This window comes from Motacilla alba, chromosome 1A (assembly GCF_015832195.1).
Source record: "Motacilla alba alba isolate MOTALB_02 chromosome 1A, Motacilla_alba_V1.0_pri, whole genome shotgun sequence".
Taxonomy (NCBI): domain Eukaryota; kingdom Metazoa; phylum Chordata; class Aves; order Passeriformes; family Motacillidae; genus Motacilla; species Motacilla alba.
Genome location: NC_052031.1, coordinates 11,899,167 through 11,918,073, shown reverse-complemented (window position 1 = coordinate 11,918,073; position 18,907 = coordinate 11,899,167). Strand labels below are relative to the sequence as shown.

Genomic DNA, 18,907 nt, shown 5'->3' with positions numbered 1-18,907 from the left:
ATTGGTGTTCTTTTCAGATTCCTCCTTAATTTCTGTGTAGTATGTGGACTTGAAAAAAATAAGTGACTCACTTCAAAATGAATTTTGAAGAAAAGTCACCATAGGAAAGAAAACAAGTTACATATACAATATTCAATCCTGATATTGGCATATTCTTTAAGGGTACCAATAATATATGCAATAAAATATTGTGAGTGCTGGAAAACAAAATGAATTTATAATCCCCTGTATATGGTTGAACTCAATCATCAAACTTCTTATAATGTTGTTGTTTGAACAGTTAAATTAGAGAGAATTAGGGCTATTAATTAAAAAAGATTTTTTTTTGTGTTTTTAAAGTATTCATAAAACCACAAATGTGAGTTTTGAATTAGGCTAGGGGAAACAATCATCCTTAAAATTGTCAGAAAGGATTATTATTACAGTAATTAATCAATCAATAAATCAGTGATTGCTCTAATCGATGATAAGCAAAACCAAAGGAGTCTATAAACAGACTCCTTGTTGAAGGAGGAATGAGGCTGTTTCAGCAGGTGTCTCATGTCACTTGTGACAGCCTTCGCCATTTGAGATATTTGTATGTGACTTGCACATAGCTCACAGGACTTACAAGGGAGTGCTGGCTGGGAAGGCAGGAGGAGGCTAGGTGGGATCCCTGGAACTTTTAATGGCAATGGACACCTATGTCTATGCAACTGAATTGCACCCACATATTGGTAGTGTAGTTATCTCCCTTCTCCTCACTACTGCCACCCTCCTTGGGAATCCAGGCTCGCCCAGGGTAGGTGGGAAGCCGAGCGGGCACCGCTAATTCCACAGGAGGACATAAAACAAATGCAGTGTTTTGAGCCAGCGGGGCAGTTTCAGGAAGGCCCTTCCTGCCCCTGGAAGTCAGCATTTTGCTGCACACGCTGGATTTAGGGATGCATGAATGAGCCCGCCGCAATGGACACCCAGGGAAGAAAGGGCACTATCTTCCTTAGTGTCCTGCTTTGAACCACCTCGAGTTCAGGTAGTAAGAGTAAAATGTGAGATAGAAGATTCCCAAAATGTCTATGTTATGGCAGACTTTAGGGCTAAACCCCAAGACAGAGGCAGAGACCATTGGGTTCCATTTGTGCTAATAACAGGACCCCTGAGTCATCCCATGAAGTGAGAACAGGATGTGATGTGGAGACAAGGAGTTCCTAAGAATTTTTTAAATTGTTCCTGTGACTTAAAAAACACACTGTCCATTTTCAGAAGCTTTTTAAAATTCAACTTAGATGCTCTGCTACAATTACTCTTTCAGTTTGCATCAGTAATTTTAATTGAAGACTTCAAGGGAATAGACAAATGACAGGGCTAAAAAGCATCAAAAGTTGTCTTCATAGCTCGAGGAATGCCTATTTGTAGGCACTACTTAAAGATGCTCAGTAGCTCAGAGGGGCAGCACAGACTCAAGCTCTAAATCCCTATCAGGCAGAGCAGATAGTGACACATGGATTTTTTGCAACTCAGAAAGAACACATGGATATTGAGTATCACACCAGCCAACTGAAAAATCTGACAAGGTGCACACAAAGACCTCAGATGTAGACAGCAGTAGTGTGTGGTATACAAAATATGGATACTTTTTTTAGTCTAGGCTCATCTCTGTCCTGTTTATCATTCAGTGAGTACCTTTTGATATAGTGAATATCAAAAGAAGAAAAATACGAAGAAAACACTAAAATAAGAAACTCATGGAAATTAAAATTCAGTAACTTTGAGACAAAAGTAGACACCTTTCTTCCTCCTTTGGTCAACATAAGGAAAAATTTACAGATCTTAATGTGACTCCTGTCCCAAGTTATCTGAAAGCCATAGAAACATAAAAAATATAATGAAAAATTAATCTTAGAAGAAAGTAGCACAAGTATGAAAAATTTCTAGCAACCTAAGTACTACCTTCTTGTCTTTCTATTTACATACAGTGCTCAGTGAATTGCCTGCCTTAAAATTTGAAAGAACAGGGGACTGAAAATGAGTCTCTTAATTGCTATTAATATTCATAAGATGGAAGTATTAGTTCTACTGCCACCATCACCCATTTAAAACCACCTGTCATATCCCTTTCCCCATCTAAGTTGAGTCTTAATATATGATATCAAATAAATAGTTAAACTGGCATTTTTTCCCCTGCTTGGTGTTTGAAATCCCTTAAATATAATGTTGTCATACTTCAGCACTTTCCCCTGTGACAAGGCAACAGAAGATTTGTCCTGTAAAACTGAAGATAATATTCATATTTAGTACCCTTTAAAGACAAAAAAATAATTAAGAGTTTTGCTTTAAAGAATTCTGGTTACTTAGAGACTCAGGATTGTGAGGACTAGCAAATTGATAGACTGTTAAAACAGGGTTACTTTTAACTCTAAACCTCTTGCATAGTTTTCACACTACTTATATGATGCACAAGTTTTTATGGTGAGAAATATAAAGTGGATTAAATTAAATGGGATGCTGTGTACTGCAAAACGAAAAAACAAAAAAAGGTTATATCAGTTTGTCTCAGCTATGAACTAGCAGGGCATCTGTTAAATCTGTCCTTACGCCTGGTGCTAAGACCACAGCTCTCATATTGTGGTTCCACTCTCCAAACCCTCATAATCTCCTTGATTTAAAAAGCCAAATTAACTCGTGAAATGAAAGAAGATTGGTACTGCAAAACAAGGCTGAGGTTTTAAGAAACAGTTACTCTCCATATGTCTCACAAACAAGAAAATGTAACCAGCACTGCTAGTGGAAGGAACTATCGGTTTTGGTTGTACCTGATGCAAATATAGTGCTTCTGCTGTGCTTTGCACCATTTCATCATCAGCCTGGAGGATGCTGGAATACAAGCAGTAAATATAACACAAATTCACACTGACTGGCCTAACGTGGGTGGGGGAAGTCATTCTCCACAATGCCTGAAGTAATTTCTGTTATTCCTGTTAGTTGCTTTCCAAACAGGTAATTTTCTTTCTCTGAACTCCATGGGATGATTAGCCACATATGGAGACAGAGAGAGATGTGCAGTCTCAGCTAGACTAAAACATCAGATGAAATATCCTAGCTTCCAAATAAAGCAGGGAAAGCAAGTGAAGAAGATAATACAAGCTGGTTTTATATGTGCTGCTCTGCTCTCCCAGTCCTGCTTCACCTGGCATCACCATGCAGCTACAAGACTGATGCTTCATGAGGCCTTGGTGAATACTAAAAGAGTTTTTTAGCCTGGAGATGCATAAGACCAATGAAAAAATAGTCCTTCCTCAGTGGTCCCACTAGTAGCACAGCTTCTCATTTTCCTAACACCATGCCTTAACTTCGGGAGCCAGTTTTCCTGGAGTCACTGGATGAGAAGGTGTCAGGCAGGTGAGATAACTAAATTCAGCCAGCTTTAGGTACTGTGGAAATCAAGCCTCACATCTACGTGACCAGCTCCTGGCCAGTGCACCTCTTGAGATGGTGGTAAACAGTTGGCTACCAAGGTAGTGAAATGTTGTAGAAGAGAAGATTATTGGTTGGATTTTGACTGACAGCACTTCAGAAAGACATGACCTGTTTGAAAATGACTATAGGTAATGTGGTGTGTGATCATGATACTCTGAGTGGTGTTCTGAAATTATTAACATTTCCAGATGACTGCCAAAACATACATTTTGATTTTAACATATTTGCTTCTTTGGATTGTGCATACATAGGTCATCTTTTCTGTTGCTCAGACTAGAAAGCTTGCATCTCAGCTGAGCTCACATTAGGTGAGATGATGGCTTGTTCACATAATCTGACAATGGATAAACAAAGAACAGAATTAAGCATCTGTTTGAACTAGTAAAAATGCATCCTTTTGTAGTTATCCCAAATTCCTTCTGTCTTGAGTACTCCACTTTTTATAAAGGTTGCAAGATATTAGCCTTACTGTGAAAAAAATATGCATTAATGAAACAAGATAATTATTTCATAAGCCTAGTGACATTGTAGGCTCAACCACCTGATAATGGCTTTGGGCTTGCTCTTATTCACTTAAATAACATTCATGGTTTTCTAGATCAACAAGTGTGGTTTCTCCAATTTTCTTACATTTAAAGTAACCTCAGCTTCTTGAAAAATTCATCATATGCAGAAGATTGTTACGGGTCTTGACATATGTTCATGGACAGAAGCAAGGGAATGGGCCACTCCTTCCAGGATTTCTAACAACTCATTTCCTTTGGAGATCTCTAAGGTGCAGTAGAAATTCTGAGTGGTAGATGTGGGACCAATCTCTAGCTTTTTTCTCTAGGCTTCATCCTATTAGAGTCATACAAAAGTTATTATTTGATAGGTGTAGACATTTGAATTGTAGACAAGTATATCTGTTAGCTGAACCTTATCTTTAATTTATGAATTTATAATCTTTAATTTATGAATTTCTATCTCTGGAATAAATCAATTAATATAGAAAAACTACCATTCCTGAGAGAACAAGTCCAAGTTTGCATTGTTTACAGATGATTTAGCATCCTAAAGCTGGCCAAGTGCATGCTTGGCAGATGATATGAAAGAACGTATTTCCTCATTCTTGATTCATACTGTTGAGCTATGACATTTCCCCACAGATTTATGTTTCTGGAAAGTTCAACCTGCAGTGACCAAAGATATTCATCAGTCAGAAGGGTCATCACCAGACTCCAAGAACCACTTTTGTACCATGTCTTTGAGCTGTATCCTGGAAACTTTCACCAAAGGAAATGGAGCTTGCTGAAATGCGGAGAGTGAGAATCTTTCCCCAAGCTTGATTATGTGGGAGTGTTTCAGTTTATCCAGTCCATTGAACAACCTTGAGAATTGTAGGAGAGTTTTTGCCTCTGCAGCTTGAGCTTTTATCTAACTCAGCCGCAGGCCTAAATCTTTGTTTGCCTTAGAACAGCAGTCAGTCAAAATCACTCACTGTATAAAAATCTTTTCATGTAGATGCAGTCTTTTACCAGCATTTTAATCAAATGCAGGGGCATCTTAAATACAGTTTTCTGTTGACTGCATGAGGCTACAGATAAGACAAAGCAATGTAACCTCCCAGAAAAGAATGTGGTATCAGCTCCTAGGCTGGCTTAACATAGACAGAGATGCTGTGGAATGTAATGTTCATATCCAGCAGCTTGATTGAGCTCCAAATGCTAAAACATGTCCTAGAAAGGCATTTTTGGGATTATTAACAACCATTAGCACACAGATGCTAGATTTACATGAGGGCATAATAGCCCCTACAAATTCTGAAACATCTGGCAAATGGGATCAGGAATGTAATTTCAGTTGTTTTTGACTCATTCACGAAGATGTGGTTCCTCTGAGTCTGCTTGTGAGGTTTATTGTGGGTCTAGGACAAATATAAATACCTCTTAGTACCCAGCACTGGGCACCAAGGGGTTCTGATAGCTTGTCAGGACCTCAGATATCTCTTGTTTCATCTCAGTGCACTTGGTTTGCCTCATTGCTTTGTTTCACAGCAATGCCAAGTCACTGTCAGGCAGCTGCTTCTGTGTTCCCAGTGGCTTCCAGGCTTTCAGCAGTGTTCCTCAGGGGTCAGTACTGGGACAGGCACCATTTAACATCTTTGTTGGAGATTTGGACACAGGGATTGAATGTACCCTCAACAAACTTGCTGATGGCATCAAGCTGTGCGGTCACACGATGGAGTTCCACCAGGTTTAGTGGAAGGTTCACCTGTTTCTGGTAGGGGAGGTGGGACTGGGTGATCTTGAAAGCTCTTTCCAACTATGTTCCAAAGGTTGAAATTCAAAATTGCTCCATTTTGAAACATTCAGGCCAAACTGTGTTGTTATGATCCCATTTAAGGGTGACAATATCTTATATAGACTCACTCTTTGAATAGCATTTGTCTCTGACCCCTATATTAGATTTTGGGTGGAGAAATAAACCAAAGTAGTTTTCTATGAGCTTGTTTCCTTAGACATTACCTTGAAGTGCCTTTCCTTTGTATTTCCCCCAAATCTGATGCAGGTCTGAAGTATGAAGATTTTGATAACCACTTGGCCAAAAAATAGTATTTGCTTTGGACAGGGTCCAGAATCATATTAGAGCTGGGGGCACCAGTGCTGTGGTTATTCCTTGTACTCAGGTTGCTTCACAGATCATTGTCACTGCCCTCAGATTTTCTACTATGATGCCCTACTGCCACAATATGATGTTTTGATCTATAACCAAAGCTTCCCATGTCTCTGATCATATATGGAATGCACATAAATTGAACGATGACACACAGTATCAAAAGAGTAAATAAAATATTTTAAAAGATCTATTCATTATCCAGTGATGCCTAACTAACAAACAAGAAGAAACAGATGTAATTTCAAGTATTTTTCCAATGTAAGATTTTAACAGCTTTATGAACAAAAGTCTATTGATGGAACCTGGGAGGCTTTCATATCTTCAGTTGATTATATTGTACAATAGCTCAATAGGGAGAGAAACTCTAATTCAGGAAATGTGAAAAGGATTTGATACTAGGAAATGCAAGCACTTTGTTGAACAATGCTTTTATAAGCATTCTGACCTTAAATATATTTTCCCAGTTTTCCATTAACATATTTTACAATTACTCATAGAACCAATGTTACATGTCACAATCATTAGTCTGAGATTCTCCAATTACTTTATATCAGAATCTGTCACTCTTCTTAAAAACAAAGACATTTGAGGCCAAAATTTGTTCTGAGATCTAATTTTATATGTTTTGGGGTCATATAATTGTAGAGTGATTATATATTTGAATGTAAATTTCTGTTTTGCATTCCTAATGCAGTTGAATTAATTACCTGAGGAAAAAAAAAAGCTATTTCTATGCATTTTAAAAAACATTTTTCTTACATGTTCTCAGCACAATTCATGACTACAATAATGACCATCAACAGTATTGTGAAACCTGTATTCAATTTCAGCATAAAAATTCAAGTAAGTTGCAAGGCTACCCTGTTTTCCAGAGAAATTACCTCCATATGATCAAGTTCACTAATAACCAACGCACACTTCAGAGGGATTAGAAAGTAACTATATTTGAGTATATTGAGAATGCTAAGCCATGACAAACAAGTAAAAGCTCTCATGCCATGTATTAGATAGTATGAAAATACTACGGAAAAATGGAGTTTATGTCACTGAAATCTACTGAACTTCAGGAAGTCTATTGTATCCTTTGTTCCCATAATCAGCTAATTTAATAAATTTTCCCTTTGGGAACTATACTGCATTAAGTTAAAATAGCAACAAGTACTAAGAATTAAAAAGCCATTAGACTAATGTTTTTTGTAAAATCAGTGCAAAAAAAATCTATATTCTACTTATTTCTTACATTTTGTTTCTTCATATAAATTTTCTGTTTATCTCTTTGGCATTAGAAACATCATGATGACTATAACATTAGCTTTGAAGCAAATCCTGTTTGGGTTTTCTTTAAATAATACTTTTCATAACCTTTACACTTCCTACTTGGCGAGTCCTGGAGAGTCCAATAAAATAAACTAGAATACAGGGTGATTTATTCTGACATACGAATATGACCCTGATAAAAAAATATTAATTACAATAAAAGAAAGATGAAATGAAATTTCCAGAAAAAAATCACTTCAGACTATTCCACTGTCATCAATTGTGCCTGCATTTATTTCTGTGTCTGCTCTGGTCACTGTAACACACTAAAAGGATCTTTCTCTACTGCTGTGACCCATCCACAATGATCTGTTATCAAAATTTAGAAAATTGTCTTCATAGTGACTCTGGCCACCATGAAATGGGTTTTCTACAGAGGCAACAGCAATCCCAAACTAGCATTTCTTTATTTCAATGTCTTAGTGAGAAATGGAAGGATAAATTATGAAAACGGATAAATTATGCTGGGGAGAGATGGTACAGAGTGACAGGGCTGCACAAAAACAGGAACACAGTCCCTAGTAACCAGCTATACCTGTGGAAAGCCCAACTGGACCTAAAGAACAAAAATCATAGAACAATAGAATGGGTTGTGTTGAAAGGGACTTTCAAGATCATCTACTTCCCTTGCCACCCACTAGACCAGGTTGTTCAGGGCCCCATCCAACCTGGCCTTCAACACTTTCAGGGATGAGGCATCCACAAATTCTGGGCCAAAGTCTTCACCATGAGAGTGGAGAAACGCTGGGACAGGAGTCCAGAGAGGATGTGCAACCTGTGTCTTAAAAAAATTTTCTCAAGACCCTGAGAAACCTGATCCAAGCACAAAGTTAGCCTTATTTTAAGCAGGGGGCTAGTGACTGAAGGTCCCTGCCAGCTGAAATCTTCTCTAATTCTCTGTCTTTTCCTAAAGAAGATGACAACTGCTTGAAAAATGAATTCATCTTCCTCCAAAAGAGTTTCATCCATACATAGACCTGATGTGACCTTTCAGACAGTGGTTTGCAATCTTCATCAATCTGTGAACATGAAAATGTTTGCAGTGGTGGTCCAGATCTTCAGAACAGCTTTCAATCTTTTCAGAAGTTTCTTTTATTTCATGAATTTGCACAGATTCTTTTTTAATAGGACACAAATGCCTGTGTGTCCATATGCTACACTGAAAACTCTTGTTATGATGGTTCTAATGAGAACAGTATTGGATGAGACTCAACTGATTATTTTGCAAAACCATCCTTTCTAAAGAAATAAATTTGCACTTAATAGTCTGTGTTCTCTATCTCTTTTCTTTCCTTAAGTAAACAGTCTATAAACCATATCCCATTTTTATGTAGGGAAATGTAGAGACCTTATTTCCCTTAAAATATTGTGAAATGGGAAAAATAAGCTACCTGGCACTTATTAGCAAGAAAATTTTGCCAAGAAACTTACCTTTTCTACATACTTACACAGAAAGTCATATGGAAAATGTATGCAATCATGCAGTGACACTCAGAAATCTGTTTCTCATTCTATTTCTCATATAAAACAACAGAGGAACCTTCATAATTACCTGTTTCCATTTTCCCATCTTGTGCTGCAGGCCCATCAGGAATTACACTCTTCACCTGGAGAAACTCATCCGGCTCGTCCCCACCAATGATGGTAAATCCAAAACCCATGTTGCTTTTCTTAAGAGTTGTGCTGAGGAAAGTCCCCTTCAGCTGTGATGCATCACGGGTGAAGAGTGGTTTTTCTACATCAGTCAACACAAAGAAAAAAGACAAAAGTTCTGATCTATTCACAACACAGCAGGGACAGCACATAACAATATTGGCTGACACCAAGTGGCAGTGTATCAAAGGCAAGAAAATAAAGAGTGCAGGCATTCCAGGAAAAATATTTGTGGGTCCTTGTACTAATACAAAGCTTAAAACATATTTCTTATCTACAGCAGATCAGCCATAAATGAAAAGAAATAAATATCCTTTGATATTAGAAATCCATTTAGAAGTGGATATTGCATAGCTAAAATAATCACAACAATAAAAATGATCTGTGAGGTAATTTAAAAACCTCTTTCCTAACCCATAAATTCAGCTTTGACTACAAAGTAATACATTCCTCATAATTTCCCTCCCAACCACAGTGAAGAAAACATCCCCTGTGAATGTTTCATTCCATTTTTTAACCAGAAGAGGTAAATACTAGACAGGCTTTTCCCTCCAAACACACGGGGTTTAAGCATCCAACAAGTGACACACATGACTGCTGTGCAAAATTCGTGTCCCCTCTCCGCGTGCCTCGGGGTGTGCTGTGGGTGCCGGGGGTCCCCGTGCTCCTCTCCCATGCTGCAGTCGGTGCCGGAGGGTTGGGGAAGGTGCAGAGTTTGTGAGCCCAGCGGGCCCGGGGCTGGCGAGCAGCGGGACGTACCGTACAGCGCGGGGCCGCGCCGGCACTGCGACAGGTCATTCACGCTGCGGGACCTCCTGGGAGCGGGGCGCAGGCGGGCAAATTTGGGTCTAGGTAAGGTTGATGAGGAGCTTTCTACTGTCACAAAGGAGAACAAGCCTCACTCTCTATAACCTTATGTTGAAGTTCATTTGTCGATACCGGTACTGCTTGATGCTTATACAGCTCCTTTTGAGAACATTAGTTTTTATGTTACCAAGTGGCTGCATTCCTGTAAACTCCTATAACACTGTGCTTGAGGCTTTTAACTTAATTGATGTTTGCTAGATGAGCTAGCTTAGAAACATACCAAACATCAATTAAGAGTAATTTAGAGAAAGTACAATTAAGTATTTCAGTGTTGCCAATCTTGGGTGCTCAAGAGAGAGTTGTACATTCCCAGGAACAGAATTTATGATTTTATTTAGAAAATTACTTTGGGAGTCTTATTGCTCTTTCAATTTTTTAGTCTTTAGGAAACACTAGATTCAACTTTTCTGTTTTTTCTCTGCACCTCTGAAAGTTTTAGTTGGCTGGTGAGTCCTGCAACTATTGGAACCTGGACATTTAAGGGAGAAAATTGCTAAGATATTGATAAAAGGGAGAAGGTAGAGATATAGGTAAAAGGGGGAAAATTGCTAAGATAACATTTTGAGCATTGGCAATACTATTCTTTTAACCAGACTATGACAAAATCATTGTCACATAAACAGAAGAGCAGGATCTTTCATCTTAACCAAGACAGCTGACATGGTACTGTACCTCGGAAACCTTGGGCCTGCATAGGCTTTGTTCCAAGTTCTGCGTTGGGCATGTTATGCTGCTGTAGCTTCCTTTTTGCTTCTAGGACAGGGTTTTCAAATTGAGTTCTTCTATTTATGTGGCTGGAAAAAAAATGGTTTTGATTAAGAATTGGGTTCAGTTGGGTAAAATGACAATTTTCACAGGAGGGTGCTGTTGGCCCCAATGGGCCTGAGCGTGTCCCTTACATTCCACACAATTTTGTTGGGGATGAGACTATACAACCAGTGCCCTGTGTAATGAACAGCACTTAGCAGCATCCTATCACTTCAATATGCTAAATCTGCTACATACAAATGGTTTTGATCTATGGAACTACATATTAAACAGCAGCACTGCTGAAACATGCTACAGCAACAGTTTTTCATGTCTTCAGCTTGAGCACCGTTCTGTGTATGATTCAAAGGATCTCAAGCAGTTTTGTGCATTACTATCAATTAGTTGTAAGTGAACTTACTTACAGAAAAAAAAAAGCCTAGACAACAGAGTGCTTTTATGATGGTAATTTACAAATAAATCTAATGGGTAATAAATTGAAGATTATTCCTTTTTAGTACTATGGTGTGTATCTGTTCAGCTGTACAGAAAAATCAGATGCAGAAACCAAATTAGATGGCAGATTAGAACTACACAGATCATATATGAAATATAAGAAAAGTCAGTACATACTTTTTTTATATTTTACATTTCCTACTACAGGTCATTAAGTCCATCTCTGGCATTACACCATTGTTTTTCTGCATTGTGTTTAGGACTATGATCTTTACTACTACTGTCACCACATCCTTGATTTTAATTCTTTAAAGCACACATTCAATCAAACACTGAGCTATCCTTCAATCCTGTCCTGGGATATGTTTTGCATGTTTTCTGTAGGAGGCAAAACAATGTAGTAGGCTGCATGGAACATTTCTGCAAGATAGGATCACAATAGAATCACAACAAAGAGAAGGGGCTTGTGCTTCCAACCATGCTCTGGGGAAACAAATACATATGTACGGAAGGGCAGGCTTCTGTCACTCCTTATTTGTTTTCACTGGGTTACCATCTACTGAGGTCTCCTGAAAATCCAATCCCAATCATGGGTTTAAGCACTTGGACAGTTACCTGGTAACTTTCACAACTCTAAGATCCTAAAAGGCTCTTTTTTTAACATTGCAATGACCTTTTGTGCCACATCAAGTACTTTTCAGGTCCTTTGAGATTTTGATCATACCACACTTCAAAGAAGATAAGTGGAATTGTCATTAGGAAGTGAGGTAGAGGAAAGGCAGCAAGTCCCATGGGAGTGCAATACACTTGCAAAATAGGATTTAGTGGCCAGTGCTAATGAATTGAAAAGACTTTCAGTCATGTAAAAGAATATTTGATTTAATGAGATGAAGTAAATGTGATAAATCCTTAAGTTGCTACTTTGTTCACGTGGCTATAACTCATTCAAGTGGCTGTTAGCTAACTCTCATAGTCTAAAATTTTCATTAATAGCTTTCAGTAAATTTTGGTCTATGCTGCACACAGAGAAAGCCCCTCTCATTTCCTTACATTCTTCAGACAGGCTGTTTAAAATTATAGTTGTTCCTTTCCTTGACTTTTGCTTTCTGTTACTTCTAGTAATTGTCAGGGTCTTCAGCACCTTATTCTATTGCAAACCTAGAAACTTATGATAAAGGTAGAAAAAACTTCACTGGTTAAAAATGGAGAAAGCAAGACTTATGTGCATTAAAAAAGGTAATCATGAACTACTAACATAAGCATGAAAAAAGTAATTATGTGATGTGTTTACCATTTGATGTATTTCCATGTTGTAAAGGAAATACTGCTTTTGCCTTTGCACAAGACAGTGATGAAACTCAAATACTACATAAAGTTCTGAGCACCCATGATCAAATGGAATTAATCTCTCTGAAAGGTTTTACAAGAAGACCAGTGAAATAGAGTATTTTATTATAGAAGATCAAAGGAGTTTTAGCTTTTTATTCAGGCAGAATTAATTCTGATAAATAATTGCATTCTATGAACATATTTGGAAGTAAATACTAGAATGTATTAAAGATGCCAGGATTTCAGACTTGAAGTCTGTAGGCTTCTCACAAGAGAAGTGTGAAGTTAGAAAACAGCTTCCAGTAGGAGGTATGGAGTATAAAACCTAGCTTGTTTTACGTTAGGATTTGATAAGGTTTAAACCAGGGTTGCTATACACGTGGGTTAGTTGCTTCAACATAGGGAACATCTCTTACTTTAGGGACTCTAAAGTATCCTGCCTTGTTCTCCAGCTGCCCTCCACAAGAGCAGAGATTTCCCATGGCTTTTGTGCCATATCATGCAGATGTAATGGATATCCAAGATCACACTCCAATCTTCATTCAAGACCTTGCATTATGCTCAGTGTCATGTTGCAGTTGCAGGGCTGCAGGAGGGCCCCTGCAGACCTAAGATTCAACTTACATGTGGTTCTGTGATATAGGAGAAGTTGGGATTTTAGCAAATCTGTGCTCATGGCTCAAGAAAGATTAATTACTGTGGTACTGACATCACAGCTAGAATCCATTTTCTACTGCTTACCTACAGTTTCTAGGTATAGAAGTTGTGGTTGTGGTTTGGTTAAGTTGCTGTTTGGTCCATTTAAACAGAAATGTCTTTAATAACAGTTGAAAATGACATTTAGTCCTATCAGATCAGACAGGAAGATTAATAGGGTTTTGAAGAACCTCATGTTGTTTTAATAATTATAAGCTTTGGTGCAACTTTAATAATTATAAGCTCCAATTTATTCTCATATTTTGACTGCTTTTTGGGAGTGTGCAATCTCCAAAGTACAATGTGAAATTTTCAACTAATTAAAAAAAATAACAACTGCATTAAATATTGTGTCCAAGAGGATTCAAAGAAAAGAAATTATATTTATAATCAGTCATTTTTTGCAATTATTACTATTGTACTGATGTTACATGAAACACATCTCTTTCATGCAATTTTAAGTGCTATACAGCTTCTTGGCTAAATCAGAAAAAGTGCTCCTGATGAGTTTACTCGAGAAAGAAGGTATTAAGCTAAGTAATTCTCTTGAAAGGACATTTTAGCTTTTCATCTAGTTACTTCAACAGCATACACAATATTTATTACTAGCCTAGGCCTTCATAAGACAAGCCAAATGTGAGTTTTAGAGATGGTTACAAGTAAGTGCTTTTGTGGTTAAAACAGATTTTGGATGGTAGCCAAAATATATTGCTCATTGCTCATAGGATCTAACTCAGTGAACAATTCTAAATTAAAATTTCTTCCTTTATTTTATACAATATATATTAAATCAAAAATCCTAATCCAAAACTTAACCCAACTAATTTATTCTAGTGCCACTGTGGCTGTGCAGAGAAGGAGCGGCTGGTGCTGCTGGCCCCTGTTATCTCACTGTATCTCAACTGGGGACACACCCTCAGGGGTAGGATTTTCTCTCGAGCTACCTTTACCTGTGATGTCGAAATACTATCCCTGTGTGATGGGGAGGTACCATCACTACCAGCCAAACTGTAAGACATAGACACAGTTCTGCCCTCTCAGCGGTCAGTGGGACCAGGCTAAGTTGTTTTTGCGATGAGTTTCAGGTAAGATGTGCTTAAAACAACTGAAACGCATCATTAGGAGATTTGTGGGCTGTAGTGCCTAATTTGCAGACTTCAGTTGATGGTCAAGGCACTGAGCTCTGACAAAATGGTAGCAAGTCAGAGCATGAGCATCAGTAGAAGAATTTTAACCTACCTCCTTTTCTTATCTACTTTCATATATGAGATGGGTTTTTTTGCAGTTTTTGCCTACATCTTTTGAAATTACCCATTACCCAATGGGTACCCACATGCCTAATTCTCAACAATAATTCTGGGGATCAGGATGCCTATAAAATGGATATTCTAATGTATAACTTGTTAGTGCCTACCTACTCTTTATATTCACATTTTTCAGTTGATAACATGTTACAAGGACAAAAAGACCTGAGATAACTTTTTCTATTTGAGTAGAGAACTGTCAGAAGTTGTAAATCAAGGAGGTATGTTTTCCTATGATAAATACCTGTACGGCTAATTTAGCTGTTTTATTAAAGAGCCCATGTCTGAAAATTGAGCTCTGTGTTGTAGTTAGTCATCCTTAAAGAGGAAAACAATCTTTTGGCAATTAGAATCCTGCAAGACCCAGCACACTCTAATGACTACTTTCTCTCCATAGTTCTGCACAGCTCAGTGCTGTTCTTAGTTTACAAATTAGGACCAGATTGCATGAAAGTTAACAAACATATAGCAAACACTTCTCATTTATGTCAAATGTCTACACATTACAAATGAACCCTGGATCTGCATAAAAAAGCAAATGAAAATTATAATATTATCTCACACCTACATTAATGCATGATTAAGAGAGGTAGTTATATTGGAGACTTTTTTTTAAAAGAATTTGCAAATACGTTGTGATTCATTTTTAGTAACTCCACTAGCAAGAGGTTTAAGTTTCTTTGTTTTGGTTTGTTTTCTTTTTTAGCTTTTTCTCCGGTCTCAGAATATTTGAGCTGAACGTGGCTGCTCCTTGTAAGGTGAAAGGGAGTCTGTCTGCCTCATTGCTCAACTGTACAAACTTCCCATGGGATACAAACACCTCAGTGAGCAGAGTACAAACCCCTTTTTTATGAGGATTTTGTAGGCCTGCATGTACACTTGGACTGGACCTAAATACATGGAAGTTTGTAATCTTGCTTCTCATAATTTACCTACTTTTATGACAAAATTAAGAGAGTTTATTGTCATCTGATTTTATCTAGTTAAAAATGAACTCATCTGTTGAGTACTGGTAATAAAAAAACTGTGACTGTTATATATTGTAGCAGAAAAAATGGAAAGCAATCTTGGTTTCAAACTTATTGAGCTCAGGCAGCAAATTAAACTACAGCTACATTTTACTGACAATAAAACTCCATGTGAATTTAGCAGGGCTGCAGTTTTAATGCTACACCATGAGCATCCATTCCACTTCTAAAAACCTCAGAGACTGCAGTAGGTTTGATGTATTTGTCCACAAATCTTGTCTGTGATACGATTAATAAATTTGGCACTAACAGCCTTAAAATATGTAATTGCACAATAACATCTGGGCCTGGTGCCTTGCATCTGTGTACCTGCGGTTGGACATGAAATGCAGATAAATACTTGTTCCTTTTCTGACTCTGCAGTGGAGTGTGAGCCTTGCTGGTGCCAGAATGCCTCAGGCTGCACCAGCAACAAAGGGAGTCTCAGTAAGAGATTACTGCACAGAAATTGCACAACACCTGTTACACCCCAAAATTCACTAAAGACCACTGGGGCAGAAGCTTTACTTACACCCAGCAGCTGCATAATTGCACGTGCAGAAATCTTTGGCAGGGGTTAAGCACAAAATGATATAAGAACTGCAGCCCCTACCTACCTGGGGACATCATAAAAGAAATCAGGCATTACAAGGGAGAGTAATTTAATGGTATTACGTAGGGACTTCAAAATTTTTTCCTTTTGCTTCAATCTGGACTAAACAAGGTGACTTGAGCTGAGCAGCAAAGTAGATGGAGCTGCTGCCTCTTTCACCTGAGGGCAGGAAGCAAGCTGGGGACAAAGAAGGAGAGCAGATGCTCTGGCATTTGGAGAATAGGACAGAAGGAGTCCACAGAGCAGTGAGCAAACACCATTTTCTGTTGATTGTTTGCTTTGTAGAGGGCTGGGGAACATGCATGGGCATTCACAAGCTGCTGCTGTGACAGCAGGTAAGAAAGGGGCATGTTACATCTTCTAGGCCTCCAGGAATCAGATTTTTTATTTTTTTAATCTCCCTGCACACCTGAACCCTTGCATAACAGCAGCATATCCTGAAGCCTGGAAAAGCTGCATCTCCAATACCTGTCCAGGGCAATTCTGCAGTCAGTGTGTTGGTATGGATTCAAGAGACTAAGGGAAAAATGTCAGCCACAAAGGAAATTTTCTATTTGCTATGAAACAACTAGATAAATACACTGCTTGAGTGTCAAGATTTTAAATTTAAATTTTAGATCAGGGGCAATATTCTCTAAAGATCTCACTTGTTTAATAAAAAGGCACTAATGGATAGTTGTTTCTCAACCTTTCAAGTGCTATCTGCACAGTGACAGGAGTGGTTTTCTGTCTCCTCTTTTGCATACTGCATGTAGGGAGCAGAGTGAGAACAGACCCCTCCCAAAGAGGTATCACTATCTGAATCTAGATTCATTTTTCATAAGTCTCATTCACTATGTTAAGTTAAAAAACTGGCCAGATTCTACCATTACTTCAAACAAAAGCATTTTTTTGGCCATTGCACAAAGAAGCTTTTTTCTCGTTTCATAACTAAAACAGAATCTGAAGAAAATGAAAGCAAGGATTGTGCTATGAAAATAGAATTTATATTGTTTTCAGCTGCACTATTAAATACAAAATAAAACATAAAAATTTTATATGCAGCGTACAAAAAACTTGACTTCTGGTACAGCCAGTATAAACACCTGATTTGCAGCAAGTGAGGACTACCCAGAAACAGATTTTAACTGAGCTGAAATGATTATGATTTGCTTTATTGATTGATTAACAAGATTTATACCTTGCTGGATATCCAAAGCTTAGACAGAAAATGCAACATCTCTTTAATGGATAAGTTCTGTGTACAGCTGGAATGGTACCATGAAACCAGACCCTGGATAAAGAGTCACTGATGCCTGAATGCCTGAGTCACTGATTTGGGACACTTTGAATATATCTGGATATATTAACTGCATTGATGACTGAGAATTCCTGGTATACCCTTAGTTTAACAAGTAATTGTACCCATTCCTTGCCAGGCTGAGCATTGCAGAGGATACCATTAGATCATGACATATTAATAGCAACTTAATATTGAACTTAAGAACTTACTCAACATAATAAGTGCCATAAATGGGATCATCAATTTTCTCCCAGCCATATGGAAGCTCTGAAAAACAAAGAGTTAATCCCTCTCAGTAAATACAGTACAGAATGCAAAGATTTCTAATGACAAAATTGTGGATCTTTGCTGGGTGTTGAGGGAAATAGTGAAATTAGATGCAGTGACTAAAGCAAAGCCAAATCATGAACACACCCCATGGCAGCCACAAGTAGTAGTAACTTGGAAATTTGCATGTAAAACCAACTCTTAGTTTCTAGAGCAACACATTTTGGTTGAACTTCTTTATTGTTCCAAGAGTTGTACCAGCCAACAACTGTAGCACATCTTGTGTGACATCACTGCCAGAGGAAGTGAGGACATTCTATTTTCATGAATAAAACACACAAAAAAAGAATTGGCTTTTTGAGCTTTTTTTCTTAGGAATCCTGGAGAAGTTGGTCTAGAAGGAATGAAAACAGCTTGTCTCCTGCCATATAAGTACAGTTAGTATACTGAAATGTTTGCATTATTCTTCTTACTGGGATAGCAATTCCACAATCTCCAAAGGCATCCTGTTCCAAAGGTAAGTTATATATCAGGAACACAGGAGCACAGAACAGTCAGTACATGAAAGTACAAACCAAAATAAGATATTGTAGCATCCTCTGGACATAAAGCTAACCACATTTTTCAGAAACAGAGATCCCTAAAACATTGTGGTCTTAAAAATGAAACTGTTGCAAATATTAATTCAACAATCTTGAAAATCAATCTGCATTAATTTATAACCAAATTGCCACATATATATTCATCTACATCGATTCTTATTTTATTATCACTAACACTGAATGCTTAGAAAAATATTATACTGCCAATAGAACTTCATCTTGTGTTTAAAAGGCACCAGACAGAGGCAACAAGTATTTCAGTTGACATGACCAGAGTAAAAACCTCAGTACCGAGTGGTGACATGGATGGAGGAGAGTCACAAAGGGATGGGCATTCCCATTATGCACATCTATTGATTTCTGAGCAGTTAAAGACTATGACACAATGTATGGGGAGTGGTACTGAGAATCTAAAAGAAAATTTGACTCTGGGATTCCTTATCTCAGATTTTTATTTTCTTTTAAAATTTTATTGCACTATTTTAAAATAACTTTTTGGAGACAATGAGTACTGAACTAGACAGACTAGAACTGATGTAGATCATATTGAACAGTCATTACACTGGTCATAAAGAAGTACTCCTGAAGGACTTGAGCTTTTTTTATTTTTTCACTGACAATATGAATAGACAATGCATTTTTTTCAAAGTATG

At 37.7% G+C, this 18,907-nt stretch overlaps 1 protein-coding gene across 13 annotated transcripts in view; it reads right to left on the bottom strand.

Moving 5' to 3' along the window:
* The window catches only part of MAGI2 (membrane associated guanylate kinase, WW and PDZ domain containing 2), a 695,213-nt gene that overhangs the window by 137,658 nt on the left and 538,648 nt on the right, over positions 1–18,907 (bottom strand). For all 13 annotated transcript variants that reach the window (XM_038153728.1, XM_038153732.1, XM_038153729.1 and 10 more), the window contains 3 exons: positions 17,595–17,652; positions 10,624–10,745; positions 8,984–9,166 (listed from right to left, as the gene is read on the bottom strand). In XM_038153728.1, the coding sequence (XP_038009656.1) occupies positions 8,984–9,166; positions 10,624–10,745; positions 17,595–17,652 (363 nt within the window). The remainder of the gene's footprint in view (positions 1–8,983; positions 9,167–10,623; positions 10,746–17,594; positions 17,653–18,907) is intronic.